This window comes from Lissotriton vulgaris, chromosome 2_1 (genome assembly GCF_964263255.1).
Source record: "Lissotriton vulgaris chromosome 2_1, aLisVul1.2, whole genome shotgun sequence".
NCBI lineage: Eukaryota > Metazoa > Chordata > Amphibia > Caudata > Salamandridae > Lissotriton > Lissotriton vulgaris.
The window spans coordinates 2,110,282,647-2,110,306,434 of record NC_141687.1 but is presented as its reverse complement, the minus strand read 5'-3'; the positions used below and the strand labels follow the sequence as shown (position 1 = coordinate 2,110,306,434).

Below are 23,788 nucleotides of genomic sequence, written 5' to 3'. Positions count from 1 at the left end.
TGATTAGTAGGAGCCCTTGGCACACTCAGTCAAAGCACAACAGTAATTCAGCAAACAGTGGGGGCAACCATGCAGAAAAAGGGCACTTTCTCAGAATAGTCAAAAAGATAAGCAGGGGATTTGCATAACCTCTTGCTTCTCCTGCTAGCTCCTGGGCGTCCCAAATGTGACGGAGCCCCAGAGGATGAGTGAGCCTCCCTTGCTAGATTGTTTATCCCTTGTACATGAACTACACAACTGTGATTCCAGATTCTTCCATCGTTAATTTATACCGCATTACTGAACAATTTCACTACTCCTATCACCTTGGTGAATTTTGAACAGTTTTGAAAGCCCGCAGGTGCCTTAATCTTAACCCAGTCTCCCAAACAATACTCAACTTTCTTAGCAGACTTATGGGCATCAAAATAGTTTTATTTTCTCTTGGAAATGAATTTCCTTCTCTCTCTCCACTGTGTGAAGCCATTATCTTTCACAACCGTAACAAACTGAGTTTTACCAGTGGTGGTATTAGGCGACAATTTGTATGCTGTAATTCTGCCTTGTAGCTCTTTTCTCCAGTCCACATTGTTCACCCTTCTTTCAAAGTGTTATTCAGTCTCTCAATTGCCCCATATGTTTCAGGATGAGAAAGAGAATTTCTTATCGCAAATTCCACAACCTTCCAGATATTGCTCCATCTCCTGTGTACAAAACTGCAATCCATTGTCCGACAAAATATAACTTGGGAAACTTTCTCGTTTGAACACCTCATCCAAGAATTTAATCACACTTTGAGACGAGATGTCTTGCAAGCAAACCACCTGGAATAAAAATCTAAGAGTACAATCAAATATGGTGTCTGATGTTCACCATGAAGTGGACCAACAATATCTATAGCCACTTCTTCCCAAGGAAGAAGTGGTCAACTTTAGGAACTGCATGCAGGCAGTGTCCCAGTGGATGATTTACAATTCGCTAAAGTTGAATGGGGAAAAGACTGAGATCTTGGTGTTTGGCTCCAACAATAACATCTGGTCACCTGAATGGTGGCCGCCCTCGTTGGGGTCTTGTCCCACTCCTTCGGGATCAGCGCGGAACCTAGGGGTAATGATTGAACCTACCCTTTCCATGACCCTGCAGGTTAATAGAACTGTTGCTACCTGTTGGGGCATTATTAAAATTCTCCGTAAAATAAAACATTACTTGTCCCCTCAGGCGCAGAAGCAAGTGGTGGTAGCACTTGTCGCTTCGCGACTAGATTATTGTAACGCCCTTTACATCGGCATGAATAAGAGCTTAATCCAACGTCTTCAGACTGCTCAAAATGCGGCAGCCAAATTCGTTCTTGACGCCCCTAGATTGGCGTCATGAACGGCAACCAGGAAAGCTTTACACTGGCTTCCCATTGAAGGGTGGATCACTTTCAAAACGCTTTGCCTGACCCACAGTGCACTTTCTGGGAAGGGTGCGGTTGGGGTCAAGAAACTGTTGCTGCCTTATGCTTCAAGCAGATCTTTACATTCCTCCTCTAAGAACCTTCTGGTGGTCCCTCGTTTCCGAAAGAGTAGATGGGGCGGGAGGGCTTTCTCTTTAATTGCCCCTAAGCTTTTGAATACTCTTCCATGCGACATCAAATCTCAGGCTTCCGTCCCCGCTTTTCATAAAGCATTGAAAACCTGGCTGTTCGCAAAGGCGTACCCCGTAGATACTCTCCATTTGTTTATAGTGTTTTCTGTTAGGCGATTTGACGCCTATGGGGCTTAGTTGCGCATTATAAGACTCTTTTCATTTCATTTCATTCAAGGACACATAGGTAAATGTCTGCATGCCATTGGCGATGGTTTTGTCTTGAGCGCCTTGTCGCTCAATGAACATGGTATGCAAATCAAGCACAACCCGTTCCACCATAAAATCTAAACCTGGCCACCAAAAACCTTGCCTAATGTGCTCTTTTGTCTGTGAGATCACCATGTGACATGCATGAGCCATTTGAATGATGTTGCTGCTTAAACCCATCGGAGGCATTAACCTTGTACCTCTTGTCAACATACCGTTACTGACAGCTAGCTCACCTCTTAACACAGATCAAGGTTTCTCTAGCTTAGTCATCTTGTCCAATAAAATCCATTCAATTACTTTAAGTAAATCTAGATCCTTCTGTAACTTCTCCTTCCACTCTTCCTCTTTAATTGCACCCATAGTGATCTCACACACTTTCACTTCTTGCTCACACAAATTAGCCATATCATCCTTAGGTACATGAGTGTCCACGAGATCACCCAGACGTGAAAGACAATCTGCTGTTATATTCTTTACACTAGGAATGTACTCCAATGAAAAATCAAACTCCTGCACTGAGATGACCCATCTTCCTATTCTGGAGGAAATCAAATTCAACCCTTTCTTTTCAAAGATTTCCTTCGAGGGTTTGTGATCAGACCTAACCTTGAAAGCCGTTCCACACACAAACGCCCTGAATTTGTTTAATGCCCAAAAAATGGCAAGTGCTTCTTTTTCGATGACCGAGTAATTTAACTCAGCACCTCTCAAGCATCTTGAAGCACAGGCAATAAAGTGTTACGAACCTTCTCTCTTCTAAACAAACAGAGCGCCAAACCCTTAATTGTTTGCATCAGTGTCAATGAATGTGTTATCACCTGGTACAAAAGTCTGGTCAGGAGCACTCTTCGGATCATTTTGTACCTTAGCAACTTCTTCCTTACACACATCATCCCACACAAACTCCACGTTCTTGTACAACAAACTTCTAAGATGACTTGTTTTGTCAGCAAAATTCTTTACAAATTTGCTGCAGAATTTAGCCATACCCAAAAAGGATGCAGACTCTTCCTTAGAACATGGCCCTTTCAATTGAGTTATAGTGTTAATTAATTCCTTTTTCGGCTTAATACCACTGCCCAATATGTGATCCTCTAAATAGTTGACCTCGGTCACTCCAAACTTGCATTTGTCATGTCGTAAGGTTACACCTGACTTCAGTAGCCTCTCCAACACCTTCATAAACCTGCCATAATGCTCTTCAATTGTTTTCGCATAAATCAACACATCATCCTGATAACAATGAACTTCACATATCCCTTTGACTATATTATTCATGATTCTTTGGAAAACTGAAGCCGCCGAGACTAACCCAAATGGCATCCGAAATTCTGTCAAATCTTCAGATGTTTAATTCAAATGTCACCAATGATATGCGAAAGCTAGGTCCAAAGTGGCAAATAATCATCCCCCTCCAAAGTTGACACCATTTCATCAATCTTCAGAAGTGGAAATGTGTCCATTATAACTTGTCTATTGAGTCCACACATAGGCAAATTTAGTTGTTGCCCTTCTTGGTCACCACAATCGGGGCCAGCCACTCCGTTGCCTCTACTGGCTCTATTATGCCAGATTCAATTAAACGAGTAATTTCCTTCTGCACCCCTTCTTGCACATTTATAGGAATCCTCCTCACCTTAGCAACTACTGGTTTGGGACTCTGCTTTAACTCTATATGAAGACTGTAGGCTTACAACCAACCCAGTTCATTTTTAAACAAATCTTTAAATAACAAATTAAATTTGTTTCCTGCATTTGTTATTTCCTGTATTTGAACTGAGGGATTAGCATTAGGATTGAGTGTAATTCACAGATGTGCCTGATATGTCCACCACAGAAATTATCACCTTTATCAGCAACATAAACTTTTGCATCAACATACCTTTCATTACACTCCACACGTTTGAAAATATCCTTACATTTTTATCAGCGTACCCCCACACCCTGTGGGTTTCACATCAGACTTGTATAACTTAACTTTACCAAAAAAGTTCTGCTCAAACACTTCTTTGGAAATCAATGTCAGATGGGAGCAATAATCAAATTTAATTGTAATCTTAGTATCACCAATTTTGACCCACTCTGATGAATGCTCTACACCATGCTCATTCACCTGAAATACAACTTCATTAACTTCTTTTACCTTCCTTTTAATTCCTTTCTCTACAGTTTTTTTAAAGTGTCCTCTTTTCCTGCATAAACTGCATACTACCCTATTTGCTGGACAAAAAAATATCATTAGCTTTATGTCCAAATTAGCCACAGCATAAGCAGGTCACCTGAAACCCTGTCATCCCTCTGAACTCTTCCTCTCCACTCTTATTGTTAACAGGAGCAGGCTTCTGCTTCACTTGACATACTTCTACTTCGTCTACGCATGCCGTACCTAATTTGTTCACACACTTTACCAAATGTTCCACACGTTTGGCAATGTCCATGACCGCCTTAAGAGGTGGCTCATCTTTTAACCACAACGCCGCCCTTATTTTATCACTGGAACATTTCAATATGAACTGGTCATGAATCCTTAATTCTATCAATGCACCAAATTAGCAACTAGCTGTCAATTCTCTCAAACCAGTCACAAATTCTTCCACCGTCTCTTCTTTCCCTTGCTCTCTCAACCCAAAATAGTATTGTTCCATAATAGTGCTCACTTTTGGTAAAACATTAAAGTCGAGTTGCATAATACACCCTTCATACTCTTTCAACCTTCTTTGGACAGAAGCACGTATTTGTGGCAGGGTTTTTAAAATCTCCGGTCCCTCACCACCCAAACAGTGAAGCAGCAGTAGCTACTTACATTCTGCACTCAGATCTGTGCCGCAAACCCTGGCATAACTTTCAAAAATCTTTTTCTAATTCTGCCACTTTACTAGTGGTTCTCCTGGACTTGACAAAAAATGGGGGTGATCTAACATTCTGCATTGTCGACCAAAATTTCAAATGTCGACTAAACCAACAAAAATAACTTCGCAGAAGTACTTACTCCAAAACCCAACTGCGTTCAATAATAATATGCACCAATGCAAATAGATAGCATAGATAGATAGATAAGATAGCAACAATGTAATAACATTTGATAGACCATTTCACTTTTGGACAAATCGGTCATAACACCTCCACAGATAACTGGTGTGCTCGTCACCGATCCAGACAAGCTTACAGATGTGCCGGTCACCACTCCCACGTTAATTCAAAAGATATGGAAATCCATATCTCATAAACCAAACTGGTGTGCCTCTCTGCGATCCTCACAAGAATCTATGTGTGCCTGTCACCACTCCCACTTCATCAAAACTAGTGATTCTGCAGCCTAGAATCTGCCCAAAATTACTTATAAAAGACCTTAACACACATAAGCCAGATTCATCTCCTCCACGAAACAAAATGTCTGACAACATGATCACGCAAGTACTAGGTCCTGTTTTGAAGGCTGGTTGCGCTTGCTTCGATGTTCTGCTACGTCGTATGGAGGCAAACACTCCAGTCGAATTCTCCAGCTGATCTGGCTTATCTTCACACTGTGCAGTGATGCGCTTGTCACGTCAGACAGTGTGGTGAAGCACACAGCCCCAAATGGGTTTCACCAGTCACATGCTCCTCCGACTGCTTTCCGCTGCAGAAGTAATTCTCTCCATGACCTGCGGACTTCCAGGAAACTAGTGCGACGCCTGTGAAGTGAAGCCCAGGTGTCTTGTGCGTCCAGCTCCAACACACCGCCTTTCCAGCAGCCTCTCCCCCACACAGCGCAGTGCCGCACTACACACCACAGAACCACAATATCCCGCAATCGTCGCCAATGTAAGGAGGAGCAAAGGTTGCACAAAAGGTAATCTTTGAGTAAGCCAGGAGGCTGTTTATTGACACCCATCCATCGGCTGGCACAACCAACCGTCACCTGCTTGAATCCTCACAAATCCCTCACTTAGTGTTCCAATGTGGAACTATGTTACATCACACCTGGTTTATGTTCAGAACCTGAGCACTACTTGCTGTAGGTGGCAAAGTTCAGTGCACAGTGAGGGTTGCCTGCAGGCCTGGCCTCCAGTTAGGCTATGTGCCCAATTCACACCTGGCAGGCAAATTCATGCTCCTTGTGTTTGCTTCAGGCAATTCATGCTGCCATATGGAGTGGGAATTGGCCGCATGATCTGGCTACAGTCCTACACCTAACCCAATGTGTATTTGTCGGTTTTGTTTCCTAAATTCCTTTCTTTGGTGCAGCAATTTCACTTGCAATGTCACTAATGATGTAATGTGTGACGCCATATGCATTTCCAGATGATGGCATGAGGTATGGTTCAAGAATGAATGTCACAGGTGATGCCATAAATTATTTTTTTAACATTGTCCTTAAGAGGGCATCAGTGTAGTCATATCTGATGTCATATGCAGTGCAAAGCGAGGCATGAGTTATAATTTGTGCCACTAACTGGTGAATTTCAGAGGTTTTGAGTCGGAACCATAACTCTGTTTTTACCTCCATTTTTTTCCCAGGGAATTTCATTATGTTTTTTAATTATAAATGTAATTTCCAACCCTTGCTTTCGACCATGCAGTGTGGATTGGGTACAGTGTTGCTCGCCCACAGTGTCTGTCTTACATCCAGGTCCTGTGCCCAACCTGTGAATAGGCAAACCCTGCTCAGCATGGTTGTTGGATCTGAAGAGTGATGGTTGGGTAAAGGGCCCGCCTACAGGAAAGCCATTACAGTAAAGCCTTCTCCAAGAGGCCAAGAGGAGCAAGTGTTAGTTGCAAGGCCTGGTATGCAGCCATGTTCTGCTACAACTTGCTACAGGCACACAACCCCCACTGCACCATATTAAAACATGGCATGAAACCCTACTTTCACCTAAAAGATCTTTTAATTGCCAATCAATGATCGGAAGCAGATGTTTCTTTTATGCGTTCCTTTTTTCTGTACTTTTATTTGAGTTGAGCTCAAGCTGCAGATCTTATGTTGGTTAAACATATCATTTCTTTTCTATTTTTTCCCTATCCTTGTAATTTTACGCCCTTTTATGCTTTCCACTGCCTTGTCATGTAATTTAATAATTTCAAAGTACCAGTTTTCCACTTTTTTTCTTTAACACAGGCCTCACATTTCAATGTTGTTACGAGCTTTGGGTATGTATGCACAACTGCAAATTCCTCTGTACAGGCTATACTGCCTTACAGAGGCAGCCTTAACCCGTTAACCGCAGCGCAAATTCTGCCGCGGGACTTTTAATGAGTGGGCAGGGCTGCGTCGGCCATCCAACGTGCACAGTACTAGCCAGGTAGTGCTAGCGTCGGCCGTTGGCCGACGCGAGCACAGGACGAATTAAAGGACAGGCCGCACTCGACAGCTGCACATCCTTGCATACTAATGAACAATAAGACCTTGCTTAGGTGGTATATTTTCTGAAAAATGTGGCACAATTTTAGTCTTGCTACTAGCATGCATTTTTTAATTCTTTTTATTTTTAGATTTGCCTATTGTAATGCCCTAGTGTCAGATTCATAAAAATATATATATTGTGATTCACAATCACTTGCCATTTGATTTTTGTATCTTTCCTATCGTAATTCTACTGTTTCAATGTATGTACATTTTACCTTTGTTGATAGCCATCAGTACTGTCTCAAACCAAGCTCCCTTCACCTTTCTTTACAGCTATCAGTTCTGTTTCACTCAATTTATTTATTTTATTTATAAAGTTTTATATAGCGCGAACATGATTCCCAGGGATATCAGAGCACTTCACAATTAAGGTTGGTCAAGGTTAGGCAGGCGTACAACAGGAAACAATTACAAAGGGTGCAAACACATCATCACAGTAAGTACAGTGAATGAGGGAGTAAGACCAGTAACTTAAAGCAAAAGACCGGAACCCCATTAAGGTAAGTACTTGCACATAAGGAATAGTTTTACTTCAATTTTGAAGACAACCGTGGAGGTGAGACTGAATTTCAGCGGGGAGTGAGTTCCAGATCCGTGGAGCTGAGCCGGAGTAAGCTCTTTGATAAGTTCTCTTTTTTCGAAATATCTGTGGTTTCAGCAGGAAAGTGTCAGGGCTTCTTGACTGTACCACCTCCAGATAGTTCCAGTTTTTGGCATAGGTACTTGGGGGTTTTGAGATGGAGAGCCTTGTTAGTCAGGCAAGCGATTTTTAACTGTATTCTTGCTTCAAAATGCAGCCAATTTAGAGATTTTAGGACTGGGGAGATGTACGCAGAACTTTTAGTCCCCGTGGTCAGTCTGGCCGCCACATTCAATAACGCTTTAAGTGGGGCTAAGGTATATTTCGGGAGGCCACATAATGTAGCACTGCCATAATCTAGCCCAGGCAGAACCAGCGCTCGAACAACCTGCTTGAAGTCAGCTTGTGGGAGGAAAGGTTTGAGATTCCGGAGTAGTCTCAACTGGTGATTCGCTCCCTTGCAAACCTTACTAATGTGGTTCTTCAAATTTAAGTGTTTGTCCAGGGTGATTCCGAGCGATTTGGCTGAATCAATGATGATGAGGTGGGGGGGAGTGGAGTTGAAAGCAGTGAGATGGTTCAACCAGGGGTCTATCTTGGGGGTATGATTCGAAGGAAAAATGAGCAAGAATTCGGTTTTGGAGGTGATGAGTAGGAGGTGGTTCTCCGTTAGCCAGTTTTGAGTGTTCATGAGGGTAATGTTGAGTGAAGTGAGATTGTCAGGGGAGGAGATTTTCATGTAAAGTTGTGTGTCATTTGCGTTCATATGGAAGAGAATGTTCATAGAGTTTAGTGCATTTGCAAGTGGTTCCAAGAATAGGTTGAATAGTATGGGGATAAGGCGGACCCTTGTGGGACACCCATGGAAACAGGCGAGGGCTGGGATAGGGAGTGGTTCGCCTTTATTCTTTGGGACCTGTGGTGGAGGAAGGCCGAGAACCCATGTAGCACCAGAGAGGTCCATCCTGTGTTCCAGAACGGATAGTACATTGTCGTGATTTACAGTGTCAAATGCAGAGGAGAGGTCAAGGAGGATCAGGAGGCAGGATTCGTTGTGGTTGAGCATTTTTAGAATGCTATCAAAAACATGAATAAGAGCCGATTCAGTGCTCTTTCCGCTCCGAAAGCCAGATTGGCGATAGTCTAGGAGTTGTAAATTTTCAATGTGAGCACAAAGTTTAGATTGGACACATTTTTCAAGGAGTTTAGCCAGAGTATGATGTTGGAGATAGGGCGTAAGTTGTTATGGTCTGCACTATCAGCAGTAGGTTTTTTAAGATATGGGAAACCTGAGCTGCTTTTAGACAGTCAGGGATCATACCTTGAGACAGCGAGGCATTAATCATTGTCCAGCGGGGGGTGAGGACTTCTTTGATTTCTGTGGTAGCGGGTCATTGAAGTGATTGGATGGGTTGATATTCTGAAGAATTTTGTTGATGTCACTTTCGCTAAAAAAGGTGAAAGTTTCCCAAGAGGCATTGTTTTTGGTACTCAGACTAACTGGATGGGGCTGTTCAGTGGGGGATAAAAGGGGCACAAGGCAATAGGATGGTAGAGAGGCCTTTTTAGATTCCAGTTCTTTATTGATGAGTTTCGAATTCGCAGCGAAAAATGTAGCCAAAACATCACAAGAGGGTGGTCTGTGACATGTAATGTAATGTATGTGGTCTTGTAAAGCGCACTGCTGCCATGAGGCGTCGTGGCACTGTAGACAACTGGGGAACCCGTCCTGGCTATCCCTGTGAGATGGTCCCTACTGGGTATCTCCAAGGTGAAACCAGGCATCCCCGGCGAATGTGGGGGGCCGTTGTAGAGATGAGGCAAGCTAATGCCCAGAGTTGCTGAGTGTGATCCCTGGTTAGAGTAGGCACTGAGGCGAGAATTATTGAGTCCGCTGACCCTGGTGCACGACCCTGCCGCATCGGGAATTGAACCCTGGTCCCGGGCCGTTCTCTGCTTCCGGGTCTGCCGCCTCTAACCAGTGAGCCACACCACTCCACAACATGACATGGGACATACGGAGTGGGTGAGTCACAAGATTGTTGTTTAACAATTTCACAAAGTTTCCTGGGACGATTAGAGGCTTGGTTAAGTTGAGATCTGAGGTAGTAGGCCTTGGCGCTCTTGATTTGTTTGTTATAGGAGCTCCTTACTGTTCTGAGGACTTTTAGCAGTACCGAGGAAGGGTTAGATTTCCGGGATCGTTCAGTTGCCCTTAGGTTACGACGTTCGGAGTTTGTTGTTAAACCATGGTTTCAAGATTTTTGTTGATGCATTTTTTTGTTGGATCGGTGCAACTGAGTCCATGATACTTGAAATAGTAAAGTTGTAAAAGTCCGTGAGTAAGTGAACCTCAGGCTTGACAACTTGTGCGGAAAGGTCAATTTTACATTGGGTTGCTAGCTCAGCTGTATTGATATGTCTAAGATACTTGATACTTCACTGTATTCCTTTTTCTCATTGGTTGATATCTAAAGTGTGACCGCACCCTGTAGAACTACCCCCGCCCTTCTTCTAATTCCTATTTCTACTCCAGTGTTTCAGTGCAGCTGGTGTCGTGTGTGCTTTACCAGACTTTGAAATATGGACAAAGGGTCACAAACTGAGGGAGATTCTGTGCAGCAGGCGTGAGAAAGATTATTTTCTAAATGTGTATAGGCCTATTATAGTGGTATGCAGTCACAAGACACTTACTGTCACAGTCTGCCTTTCACTTTAGTGTTTGACTGAATCAATCATGGAGTAAATACTGGTTGAGTGAGCGGCATTATTCAAAGACATGTTCCTGGGTGGGACTCCAACTACCACAGTGACTGTGAGCATGTTTTGTTCCCTGAGTGTGCCCCTGTGTAAGTATTTAGGGGAGTGGTATGTGCTTACACATCTCAAGACGTCATTGTGACTTTGCATCAACTGGTGTGGCACAAGTTTATGATGGTGTGCATGTTCTGTCCCTGAGGGTGTGTGCCCAGGGTATTGCTAATGTGCCAAGATATGTCCCTGTGTGTGGAACTGACAATGTAATACTACTTTTGTCTCCACTGAAGTGACACTAAGTCTGTGAAAGTGTGCATTTGCTGTGCCTCAGTTTGCCCCTTAATATGTGTACTGGGTAGTGGTGATGTGCTAAACACGTCATAGGGTGTGACCGTACACACATCATAGTACCTTTGCCTCCACCTCCATGACATAGAGAGAGTGATGATGAGAATTCTCTGGTGCCAATTGTTCCCTGTGTGTGTCTAGGGTGAGTGGTGGTGTACGAAACATGCACCCGAGTGTGACTCTGACTAAGTCACAGTGTCTTTGATTGCACTGCAGTGACAAAGTTTCAGTGACAATTTCAAAAGACAGAGGAGACAGTGGAAACTTCCTGATTACAGCACCTAACCCAAATCACCCCCAAATTTTTTTTAAACGCCCTAGATAGTTTGTATGGGCGAGGTGTGTGCACACTGGTTAACACCCACTGTCACAGTGATAGTTCATCCAAGAACTCAATCTATATTATAACCAAAGAGGACTACTCATAGAAATCTTGGAAAAATTTTGAAGACGACACACATTGTGACTACTTGTCTGCATATATATACAGCTTTGTGGCTTCCCAATACTTCCTACTTAGAAATCGTTTGGAAACGCTCATCCGCAAAGACATTTTCCATCGTTTACTATGACTGCATATATTCAAAAGACTTTGCCCTGAAGAAGTCCCTTGAGGACGAAACGCATCGGCTGCGAGCACCCGTGTTTTGACTGTACACCCTCTTTTTGGAATAAAGAAAATCACAACTAAGAAAAACCTACGTCTGTGATTATTGATATTATATTTCTGGAATTGTGTGGTGCACCTTTGCTTTTATGTACAAAGTTTCAGTGGTCCCAGAGTGTGTTTCTGGGGAGTAGTTATGTGCTGACATATGTCCCTGTATGTAGCTCTGACTACGTCACAATGCCTTTGCACACATTAGAGTGACACTGAGAAAGTAAATAATGTGAATGTTCATAACTGTCAGGGGTGTGGTCAAGTGTATACCTGATCAGAGTGGGGGACTGGTAAGTGGTGAGTTTGCCAAATGTACGGTCGTGAACAAAGTTCCGAAGGGCTGCACTCAGTGTACATATCAAAAGATCCAAAGCTAGTAAAGAAAAGAGGCTACTGTTATGGCTATTCTCCGGTCTGGAGTATAGAAGACCAAACAAATGTATAAAAAAGGAACGTAGTGTGTGACCGAAAAAGGAGGAAAGAAGAAAACCTCATGCGTAATGCTAAAGACCCTACCCATAGTTAGTAGTTTAGTAAGGAGGAATGGCGCGGGTACAGGCAAATTATCTGCACTAAAGCTGACCTATCCTAGCAAAAACACATATAAACAAAGGATAAAGTGTCTTCTCAACCGGGTTGAGCAAGGTAGGCAAGTGGACAGGATCCCAGAGGGCCAGAAGGTGGTCAAAGAGTTACAATGGGGTCAGATTGCAGGATCCATTCCGGAAAAAAAAGAAGGGTGGAACCCAACGTGGGAAGAAAGGTATGTGCGCCGGAGGTTAAATTTGTCCTAGAAGAGTAACAACACCCGAGTAAGGTCACAGAGGTGGGTGGTTCCTGCTACCTTGGAACTAAGGAGGACTGGGGAAAAGAGGCAAACTCCCTATGGGTTTACCTAAACCTAGATTTAGGATCCAGGCGAGGAAAGAGGTTAAAGAAGTTAAATACCCTAAATTGGTCCCACCTCCTCAAACTATTCTCCCTTTGCCCAAGTCTATACGCAGACTCCACAACTGATCTGAAACAAGTGGGCTTCCGGGAGAACAGAGACAGGATGGATGTTACGAAGATCTTGCTGTTTTTAGGGTTAGAGATACTGTTAGACTCGGCGGTCTCTAGTTGGCAGAGGTATACACTTCTGACAAATAGGGACTCACCTCCTCTAGTCAGGGCAAGGGGATCACACACTTAGATAACCCCTACTGACCCCCTCGGTAGCTTGGCAAAGCAGATAGGCTTATCTCAGAGGCAGTGCATTAAGAGATTACGACCACATACAGTAATAAAGTGAAGACACTACAAATGGACACGACACAGTAGTATTATAAAAATACGAATGTTTATATAAGCTTAGCACAAGACCAAATAACGACAAAAATATACCACCATCTTAATAAATACTTTTGGAAGGAAAAATAATAGTTCAAGCTTAGTTCTTCTTAGCACAAAGTCTTTAGTATCAAAAGCAACTCTTCTTAGTTAAATCACAGTTCTTGGCACCACTGTAACCCACACGGGTGTCACACGACGTCGAGGCAAAGTTAGTCCAAAGGTTCGGCGTCGACCGCGAGGGGCGCTACGTCGAGCCCGGAGTCACACGGACCCCCAACAACACAGTACCTTTAGGAAAGTGAAGCACACGATGATCAGCGGCGTCGAGCAATCCGGCGTCGCGTCTTCGGTGTCGATCAGGCCTCAGTGGTCGTCGATGTCGATGATGATGTTGCAAGAGTGAGCAGCGCTCACGGCGTCGAGAGGGCTTGAAGTCGATGCGATCAGCGGCGGTGCAGACACGAGGTCACTTGGAGCTGGAGCCGAACTCACTACTCACTGGCGTTGCTACTGGCGTCGATCGGGCCCGGCGGCAGGCTTTGAGGAAGCGGGACACTGGAGCCGTTACTCACGATGTCGAGCTGGATTCGGCGGCGTCCGTCGGCGTCGAGATTGCTGGATTCTTTCAGAGGTGCTGGACTTTCAGTTTCCAGCATCAAGCACTTTTTAGCACGGTGAAGTCCTTTAGCCCTGTGACTTCAACAGGAGGCTGGCACTCTTCCAGCCCTTGGAGATTTTCTTTAGCAAAGCTTGAGAGTACACACTCAGTTCCTCTCTCCTGGTTCGTTGGCAAAAATAAAGAAGCACTTGCAGGATTCCCCCCAGCAAACAGCACACTGGCAGAAGGGGTAGGCAAGTCCTTGGATCAGCAGGCTTCTTGTCCTTGGTTCCGGTTACTTGTCAGAATTGATCTAAAGTCTTGGTTCAGGGGTCCGTCTCTTATACCCCTTTTCGGCTTTGATCCCTTTGTCTATGCAGGGGAACTCCCCCTCATTCCGGATCTGTGGTGGGTGTACCCAGGTGGTGACACCTGGTCGATTCACGATGCAGGGCTCGGTCCTCAGTCGCCCAGCAGGAAGTGGAGCCAGTATTGTCACAGGCAGGAGTAGAGCTATCCGTCGCTCGGCAGGAGGTGGAGCCAGCATTGTATCGGGCAGGGCCGGCTATCAAGAGCTACTCTTCCCCTACTCTCAATGCAAATGCACCACTCACCCCACACTGACTCATTCAGAACTCTGGAGCCACCCAGCTCCTGTCATACACACGCCAATCCAGCAGAAACCAGAAATAGTTAGACAAGAAAATAGTAACTTTCTAAAAGTGCTATTTTCAAACCCAGAGTCCAAAAACCATCCACCCAAACGGATGCGTTATCAAACCCCGAGTTCAAGGATACCAAACTCGACATTGCACCATGCTCCCCGAGCCAGCTAGGATCATACCATTAATAATCCCGGCAGCCCATTCTAACTAATGGAGAGCAGGCTACCTTACGATAGTGAAGTATGAACAAGGCGGTAGTACACTATTAGGACATGCCAACCTTGTCAGGCCTGTCCTACCTTATACTTACAATGCACCCTGCCCTCGGGCCTACCATAGGGGTGACTGATATGAAGTTAAGGGAAGGTTTCGTGGACTGGCAAGTAGGCTTACTTGCACAGCCCACGTGACAGTACAAGACTGCACGTAGGTCTCGCAATGACAGACCTGGAGACATACTTTTACTAGGCCGCTCGTGTGGGTGGCACAATACGTGCTGCAAGCCCACTAGCAAACAAAACAGGTGATGGACCGAATGTGGATCAATGTCACACATTCCACCCAGTCCAAAGATCTGGGCCCAAATCCATCGTTTTTTTGCACTCCACACCACCCTGGGTTAGACAATGGCGATATGCAAATCAGCTCTGACCCTGTGCCCCATGGGAACAGTCCAGTCCGAACTACAAAAGCCATGTCCTTCCCAGAACGGAATCAAGCATCCGAGGACCGGACCGGTTTCGAGGTAACACCTCTCATCAGCCCGGCTAGCTTGACTCCAGTGGTGTGGAGTGCCTGGGACCCACGTCTGAGCATCCCCAGCGCACTTATGGCGAATTTGCAAACAAAACAGGTGATGGACCGAATGTGGATCAATGTCACACATTCAACCCAGTCCAAAGATCTGGGCCCAAATCCATCGTTTTTTTGCACTCCACACCACCCTGGGTTAGACAATGGCGATATGCAAATCAGCTCTGACCCTGTGCCCCATGGGAACAGTCCAGTCCGAACTACAAAAGCCATGTCCTTCCCAGAACGGAATCAAGCATCCGAGGACCGGACCGGTTTCGAGGTAACACCTCTCATCAGCCCGGCTAGACGTGGGTCCCAGGCACTCCACACCACTGGAGTCAAGCTAGCCGGGCTGATGAGAGGTGTTATACCAGCAAAACATCGTAAATAGAGGAGGCAAACAGAAAAAATGGAGGAGAGACTCAAGCCAATGATGTCAGGTCTAACAGATACCCTTCTTAAAGCAGAAACCGAGCTAAAACTTCAAGGAGTGAAAATGTCTAGGGAAACACCATAGACTGCTCCCCAAAACCTGGGTTTTATGCAACATCACGGAGGACTTCAGACAAACCAAGTCAAATGGGACCAGCAGGAGGGTCACGTCAGCTATAGGCACATAGTGAAAAGTAGTGAAGGAAGACCCCAAATAGTCTTGCCCAAAGATGACGGATGCAGCTATAATGGAATTTCCTTTGATCAAAATAGGTATGACTGCCCGGCTTGGGAAGAGGTTGTGGATGAATGGACAAATCTATGTAATGTGGATTAGGTTTGGGGCTCCCTGCACAGCATTACTTTTTTCTCTCCTGGAACTTCCATGGGTTAAACAATATCATGAAGCTACAGGTGTTTGGAGAAATAATTGAGTAGTATACAATTTTGCGCTTCAAGGAGTCATGGCTGAGCAGAGCACCCCGCAGATAGATGGCTTTCTGGTGGTCTATACGAAGGCAGTAGGTAGCTCTTCGGGACGACAATCAAGGGGTCTGGTAATGTTGGTATCCACCAAAACTGCCTCAAGCATATGGGAAATTCAAACAAAGAGTCATTGGCTTCTTGCTTGTGGGATTACATTGGATTGTTGTTTTGTACAAGGGTTAGTGCTGGTGCTTTTTTTCTGTTTTAAGTACAATTCCAATGTGTCTGCTTTGTCTGTGTAATGATTTGCCACTTTGTGAATTCTTGAGTATTTTAAAGAATTCTTTATTTGCACATTTAGCGTTTTGAATTCTGTCTGAATAGTACCTTTTTATTAGCTTTTTTGATAGCAGACTTATACAATCTGATTGAAAGGTAACTAGTTCAGTATTAGCAAAAATGACATCTAGGATATGTCCAGTGGTGTGTGTCGGATTGTGGACAATCTGATACAGGTTCAATGCGTCTAGGCCGGTGATTATAGTTTTTGGATGGGCCATATTGGGTTTATCAAACCAAATTTTAAGGTCACCCAGAATGCATAGGTTGGAGTGTATTGTGATCAGGTTTTGAACTGTTTCTAGAAGTGCGTCTGGGAATGTTGCCTTGCTAGGTGGAGGCCTGTAAAGGAGCAGGAAGTTACAGGAGGAAGACGGTGTAGGATTGCATCTTGTTAGAAGAGCCTCACAATTCTTTATGGAGATGTTGTCAATTTTAGTGATATGTTTTGTTTGCCTGAATACAACAGCTAGACCACCTCCTTTTTTGGCTATACGATTTTGGGTAATTATTTGATAGCCTAGAGGAATAGCTTCATGCAGGACTGGAGCTATATCTTCTCCCAACCATGATTCGGTTATGAATAGTATATCTGGTTTTGTATCGGTGGGAAGGTAGTAGACGTGATGCTTGTGTTTAGAGCGGGATCGAGCATTTATTGGTAGACAGTTTAGTGAGTGGCCTTTGGTGATAGTGGGACTTTGTAGAAGAGTGATCAGTATTGTGTGGGTTTGTAGCAGGTGTGTTTTTAGTGCTGGTATTAGCTGTATTAGGATAGCAATCGTGTAGCTGTTCTGTATCGTGTTCCTCATCCAGCTTGCTAAGAAGGTATTTTGATGGATCTGCATGTGTATGTCTTGGAGATGGTGTTTGAGAGGGAGTTGGAGTGCTGTGTTGCTTTTTGTGGTGTAACATTGTTGTGAAGTCGACATGGGGAAGCAAAGTTGTGTTGTGTGACATGTTGCTTGTATTTTTTGCTTTTGTTTAAGGCAGAAGGTGTACGAGTCAGGGGAGGTGGTGCAGCATGTGGGTCATGTAGTAATGTTCTAAATTGTCCAATGGATGAGAGGCGGTTAGAAGAGAGGTGCTGTATTGCTGTATCTGTGTTAGGTGTGGTGGAAGAGTGAAAGCTTGGCATTGGAGTTTGTTCCTTTGTGTGGTTTAAAAGGTGGGTATATGTTTGTATTTTGTGACGGTAAGTATTATGAGGTGTTGCGCTTTGAAGATCTTGTTGTGCTGGTGGGTGTGATATGTTTTGCTTTTGAGGAGTAGTGAAAAAGGGTGCTGATGTACGTGTTTCATGCAATGGATTTGGTTGTGTAGTATTGTTTGTGAGAGAAGGTTGTCACGTAGAGGGGGTGGTGATGTGTTTATGAGTAGAGTGTATGTTGTGTGTAGGAGGGAATGAAGTAGAGGTGAGAGTGTTTATCTTAGACTGGTTTGTTGCAAGAGTTACAAAGTGTGGTGGTGTGCAGTGTGTGTGTTGTGCGTTAGTGTTATTATGGTAGAAGGGAGAGGAGGGTGTTTGTTGGACAAGGATGATTATATGTTTGTTAGTGATAAAATGTGGTCTGTTAGTTGTAATTACAGCAGGGAGAGTGTGTCTGAATGGGATGTATTTATGTATGGTGTTGATTGGCATTGTGTTAGTGAGGAGTGTATTGGTTAGTGGTATAGGATAGAGTTGTGTACTGTTTGTAGGTGATGGTGGATATGTGTGGTAGTTGGGATAGTAGGGTGTGTAGATGTAGTTTGGTTGGGCTTGTGGTGCATGCCTGGCTCTATATCTTAACTAACCCTCTGACACACTCTCTTGCAATACATGATAGATCTTCAGTGATCACCAAACTGATTTTATGAAGCACACTCATCTCATAGTATACGCATCCTAGAACTTTAGTGAAAACCAAACTGTATATTTCTTTCAATAAGTGCTCTTCCTGGTTATTTTAAGGGAACACCAAACTTTGAAAGTACAAAGGGATTCTTGAAAACCATTAATATTTAGACATGGGATAAGTGGATCATCAAAGCACTAAAGGAATTGATGAGACAAAGCCCACAGTCGTTCTGAGCTGGCAAAGGAAACTTTTCACTGTGCAGAAAGATGCAAACAAGATAGCTGCACAACCAAAAGTGACCTGAACACCTCCTAGTTCTTTATGACATAAGTGCGCTGATTAACTAGGTTTATTATCCTGAACAACCATGTTGTAAACAGATTAACGGATGCAGAGTACTGCAGTTAATACCCTTTAATCAAATTATGAAGTGTAATTTAGATACTCCACATAAACATTTACAGGACACTGCGCCACACCCTTTGAAACGTACTTTTAGTTAAAAAGTCAGTAAGCTGTACCGTACCTAAACACCTACTGGAAAAATCTATTTGCCACTCATACTCAAAGGATTGAACCATGCACGGTTTACTTTCAAATCAAATCAACGAGTAAAGCAATACTAACTATTATTTACAGAGTTTGCAAATCAATTTTTATTTCAATAATTATTTATACCTCCATTAGCTTCACTTGTCTGGAACGGTCATCTTTGAGGTGTGCTTTAGTGTCCAGTTCATATTCCAGGTCTTTGATGGTCTGTTCAAGAATTTGGCACTTTGTGACAGACTCATCCTGGGCTCTCTGGTGATCTCGCAAGTCCTCTTCCATGTGGCGCAGCTAAAGACAGAAGGAAGATGGTGATGTAAGTTGTCTTGCATATAGGGAAAGAAACATGAAGATTGTTTTATTGAGACAGACTGTAAATTCAATTTATAGCAAGTATTATGTGAATCTGGACAAAAACGACATATTCAGAGATAGCTGGAAGGAGGCTATTGGATCGTGGACTTAAGACCTAATTTCGAGGTCAGCGGGAGAAGGACTGCCTGGCCAATTAACTAATTTGGCGCCATGGTGGGGTTCTTTGTAGAAAATGGTGCAATTGATGCCAGAGATGCACGTTCATCAAAACTGCACTGCACTGACTTCAGACAGGCTGTCATGCCTGCTCTATGTTGGTTGGTTTATGAAAAAACAAACAAGGTTTTGGAGTGTCATGAGCCTCAAATTGTGATATGTCTCCTGTTCTGTAAAACTCCAACAAAGGCCTTTAGTCTGTTATTGAGTGGTGGTAAGAATGTGGAGCACTGGTATGAGTACACTGTTAAATACTTTAAGCTTTGGTTATTGTGACTGTTGTTGAGAAACATCACATTTCTGGAAATCAAGCATTCCCTGAGAGAGCGAGACACGCCATTTTTAGAAAATGAGGGTTTAAAAAAATAATGCTATAGTGGTTAGTCTGTCCTGGTTAGGTAAAGGCAATAGGTTCACGTTGGAAATAGTTAATGTATTTATTAATGTATTCTTTGGTGGATCCACTCTCCCACCCATCACATTTTCTTCACTCCTTGAGACAGCATTTACGTTTAGATCCATCAGGCAGAACAGGTTCGTCTGGGTCCCATTTGGGAAGAAAGGGTGGCATAGCTCTACAGATGTACAGAAAGTTCCAGGACCACATCCCAGAAGTACCACCTCAGTGTTGCTGTAGAAAATACTGGACAAAAGGGACTAGTATATATTTGGGGACTGGGGGAATTGGACAGGTATCAAGCCCCAACCCGGTGTGGAGCTTTATTTATATTGTGGTTTGTCAATCTTTGATGGGCAATGGCAGAATTGTACATTTCTTCCGAATCAGTTAGGATGAAACTGATTTTGGCAGCATCCAGATGTGTGTTTGAGCTCCCAAACCAGACATATGAAAAAAAAACATATACGAAGCTTCTTCGAACAGCAGGGTGGACAGACAAGATCACCTGCCAGAGTGACAATTGAGGTGGGGTACACACACAAAGAAACCCCAGAGATCTTTCAGTGGGGGAATTTGCACAAGAACATTAACACAATGGAAATTAGTGGTTTGGCAATGGGGGATTGCATTCCTATGAGCAGGAATATCTGGAACGTTTTACTCAGATTTAACCAATCACTTAACTGGGATACAGCCATAGCATCAGGAATGATTACGAGAACATTACCTGCGGAGCAGCCAGCCAGCAGACCTGATGCTTCCTGCATTCATGGCTACTGCTCTCTTCCTACTCCCCTCTCCCTGTCTGAGTTCTGCAACACACCTCTCTCTCAAAACTTCCACGGATCACAGTATATTCAGTGTCTCAAAACCTGCCACAAACTACTCTGATGTGGACAGCCGAGAATTCCTCCTGATCACACACAGCAAAAAACACAGCAAAAACAAACCAAAATCACTCGAATGCACCAACAATAACTACTGCTCAGGAAACTAAGACAGCATGGCACCAGATTTCCATTCTGAAGAAAGTTAAACATTTCCTCTCAGAAACCAACTTCAGAACTATAGTCAAAGCCATGTTCTTTCTATACAATGCTTCATGGTCTTTCAACACTACACTGGTTACACCATCTTACATGGTGCAATTCATTTCATTGAACACACAAAAATGTTGAGTCAAATCACCCTAACCGTAGAGGCTCCTCCGACGACCCCACAGCCATTAATATTATTTTAAGGGAAATTTGTATACAAACATGCGCAACTAAACCCGTAGGCATCAAGGCGCTGAAGATGGTAACCAGAGAGCTCAAATATCACCAGCGGGGGAATTAAAGATAGGCTTCTTGGAATAGCCAGGTCTCGGAACAGAGTGTGAGAGGAAATCACTTTGAGATCATTAGGGAGCGTATTCCAAAGTCTGGGTGCAAGGAAGTGGAAAGACCTTCCGCCCCACCTGGCCTTGGCTATACGGGGCACAGCAAGCAAGTTTTTACTGGAAGAGCGGAGTGTTCTCCAAGGGATGTAGTGGGCCACCAGGGCACGAATAGCCTCCGGTCCAGATTCATTGAGGGCATGGTGAGTAAGGCATAAAGCCTTGAAATTAATCCTTGCCTCCATGGGAAGCCAGTGCAGGTCTTTTCTGATGGTGGTGCCCGAGGAACGTTTAGGGGCGCCGACAACAAACCGGGCAGCCGCATCCTGCACGGTCTGGAGGCGCTGGATCAGACCGCTGCTAATGCCAAGGTATAGGGCATTGCAATAGTCCAGTCTGGAGACAATGACCGCTATTGCTATCTGTTTGCGTGCCTCAGGGGAGATATAGTGAGTGATTTTTCTTAAGATCCTCAGGGCATTGCAACAGGTAGACACAGTCCTACTGATCTGCTTGTCTAGGGAGAGGGAGGTGTCCAATATGACCCCAAGGTTGCGGGCAAAAAGAGGGCATAACTGGCAGAGAAGATAAGCACCTCATGTTAGCTGCACCACACCAGAAGCCAGCAAAACCGAGAACAACAACTTCAAAAGCAAACACCCAGCACCTCAGTTTATGCTACCTGTATCTGAAAAACCTCCCAGTGACACCAAAATAGGCCCAACCCTCCGGAAATTTGGGAAAAACCCAAAACACATCTCTTAATAGTAAGAGTTACTACTACTGAGAATGGACTGCTTTCAAGCAAATTGCATATCTAGATGGTGGAACTCCCTGCCTTCATTGATGTTGCCTTCTGTAAATTATATCCTGTAGTACCTCAGTTTTCAAGGTATGTGTTCCATTCATATTTGCTTGTGGCTTAAGCAGATACACTGGATGGAGGCCCCTGATGAACACCCGTAGACTGAACTGTGTTTGTGTGTCGTATAGATGTGGGAGGGAGTGGGGACAGGTAAACATTGATAAAGGTTTAATGGTAGGAAACAGCCCTGTTGCCTCTATGGAGGTTATATTCATCTTTGTGGAGAGGCGCTTGGTGATTTTTGCTTGGTGCATATGGTTGCTTAAGAAGGATCCAGAGTACTGACTCCAGACATGGTCATGGCCTCCTTTAGGAGTTGAATTAAGATGCTCCCATCACCTAGAGTGTTCAAACAGAGACCCAGAGCGGAGGAATATTAAGCAAGATGCATACCCTGATAGATCCTTTCTTTACATTGTTGAAAACCTTCTTTAAAACCTGCAACTGGAGCAGAAGCCTGAATAACAGGCATTGAGTAGGTTTTGCTTCTCTAATTGGACAGAAATGGTGCACTGTTGCAACTGTGCTGGAGACAGATCATTGAATCTGAAGTGCAGGTATTGCAGAATAAGTATAGATAACGCTTGAATAAACGCCTTTATGTGGTGTTTATTACCATTAAATGAGATAGTGACTTCATGGTTGTTTTTGTAAACTCATAAAAGCAGAAAACCTGCCCTTTACGGTACTTACCATTCATGAAAATCTGATCCCATTGCCACACAAACTCTTTCTAGAGAAACTGTAACATGCATGATAAGTAGGCTGCATACTATTCTTTCAACATTATAAAATATGGAATTGCTCATGTTGGTTTATAAAATAGGCCAACCTTTTTAGATAAATGTTGATATGATTGAAAAGTTTTAAGTCCTTGAACCTCACCTTTCATAAATTGCATCCTTGGTAAATAAACACTTCTACTGTACTAACTTACACATATTATTTGACGGAGAAATGGTATTTCCCAACTCCGAACTATGAATGTAATCAAATAATCTGAGCAAATTCATTTTGAGACTGTTTTGAAACCTACCTCATACCAAGTTTGAGCACAAAATATTTTCAGAAAGCGTCTCAGTTTAAGGTAACATACGTCTCCTGATCGTGGTTACTCAACCATAGCAAGTACATACTTATTCACTCCCAAATACCCTTAGTAACCTAGTTTGTAAGATTTCCCAAATCAGAAATTAAAGCTGCAGCTGAACTTCGCTCTTACCTCTTCTTGCATTTTAACAGCAGCCAGGCGAGATTTTTCTGCCTCTAGGCTTTTTTCTTTAAGTTGCCTTTGCACTTCAGCAACTTCTCGGCGAGTTTTCTCCTTGTATTCATCAAAATGCTTCTGGAGCTCCATAGTGGATGTTCGGGAAAAATCCACAATTTCAGCAATCTAATGTTAAAAAAAGAGTTTATTTGGAAAATTACAGAGAGGATTGCATGACACAGAAATTATTAAAAGGATGCACGACACAGAAAGGATCAAAAACCATCATCCCTCAGTTCAATTGGCTGTTTTAAGAAGGGCATCTACAATGTTTTGTTTGCACGAACATATTTGGGATATTTCATAAGGAATCCTTTGGGCTAACTTGGTAGCAAAGCTTATAATTCTTGTCAATACAATCACAATGCATGCACTCCTTTAAAACCAAAGAATAACAACAACTGCGGGTTTACAAGATGTAACTTGGGCTATTTCATTGAAAGTGTGTACTGGACTTTTAGAAGTCAGAATTGTAGGTATTAGTATAGAATGTCATTATAAATTCAGAGAGATGGATGGTAGGATTACACATACTGTAGGATAAGCACACGCTAAAACAACCCCCATGTACTCAATGGGGTATGTCTTCTTTTAGGGAGGGCAAACTACGTACACTTTAGTTATTGGGGAACAGGCTGCTTTGTTTTGGAACAGACTTGAGCTCAGACTGATCTTAGAACACACTGACAACAACAACTATCCCACCTCCCCACCCCCTAGGACCCAACTTGGTAGTTGGCAGAGCTTCTATGGTGTGACTGGTTGGATAGAACACCATAAAGAAAATGGCCTTTTTAAAGGAAAAAAAAAACAGAAA

General features: G+C 43.5%; 1 protein-coding gene across 2 annotated transcripts in view; it reads right to left on the bottom strand.

Moving 5' to 3' along the window:
- The window catches only part of CGNL1 (cingulin like 1), a 579,392-nt gene that overhangs the window by 151,360 nt on the left and 404,244 nt on the right, over window positions 1-23,788 (bottom strand). For both annotated transcript variants that reach the window (XM_086958373.1, XM_086958374.1), the window contains exons 12-13: window positions 22,927-23,097; window positions 18,660-18,821 (exon numbers count right to left, since the gene is read on the bottom strand). In XM_086958373.1, coding sequence (XP_086814499.1) covers window positions 18,660-18,821; window positions 22,927-23,097 — 333 coding nt within the window. The remainder of the gene's footprint in view (window positions 1-18,659; window positions 18,822-22,926; window positions 23,098-23,788) is intronic.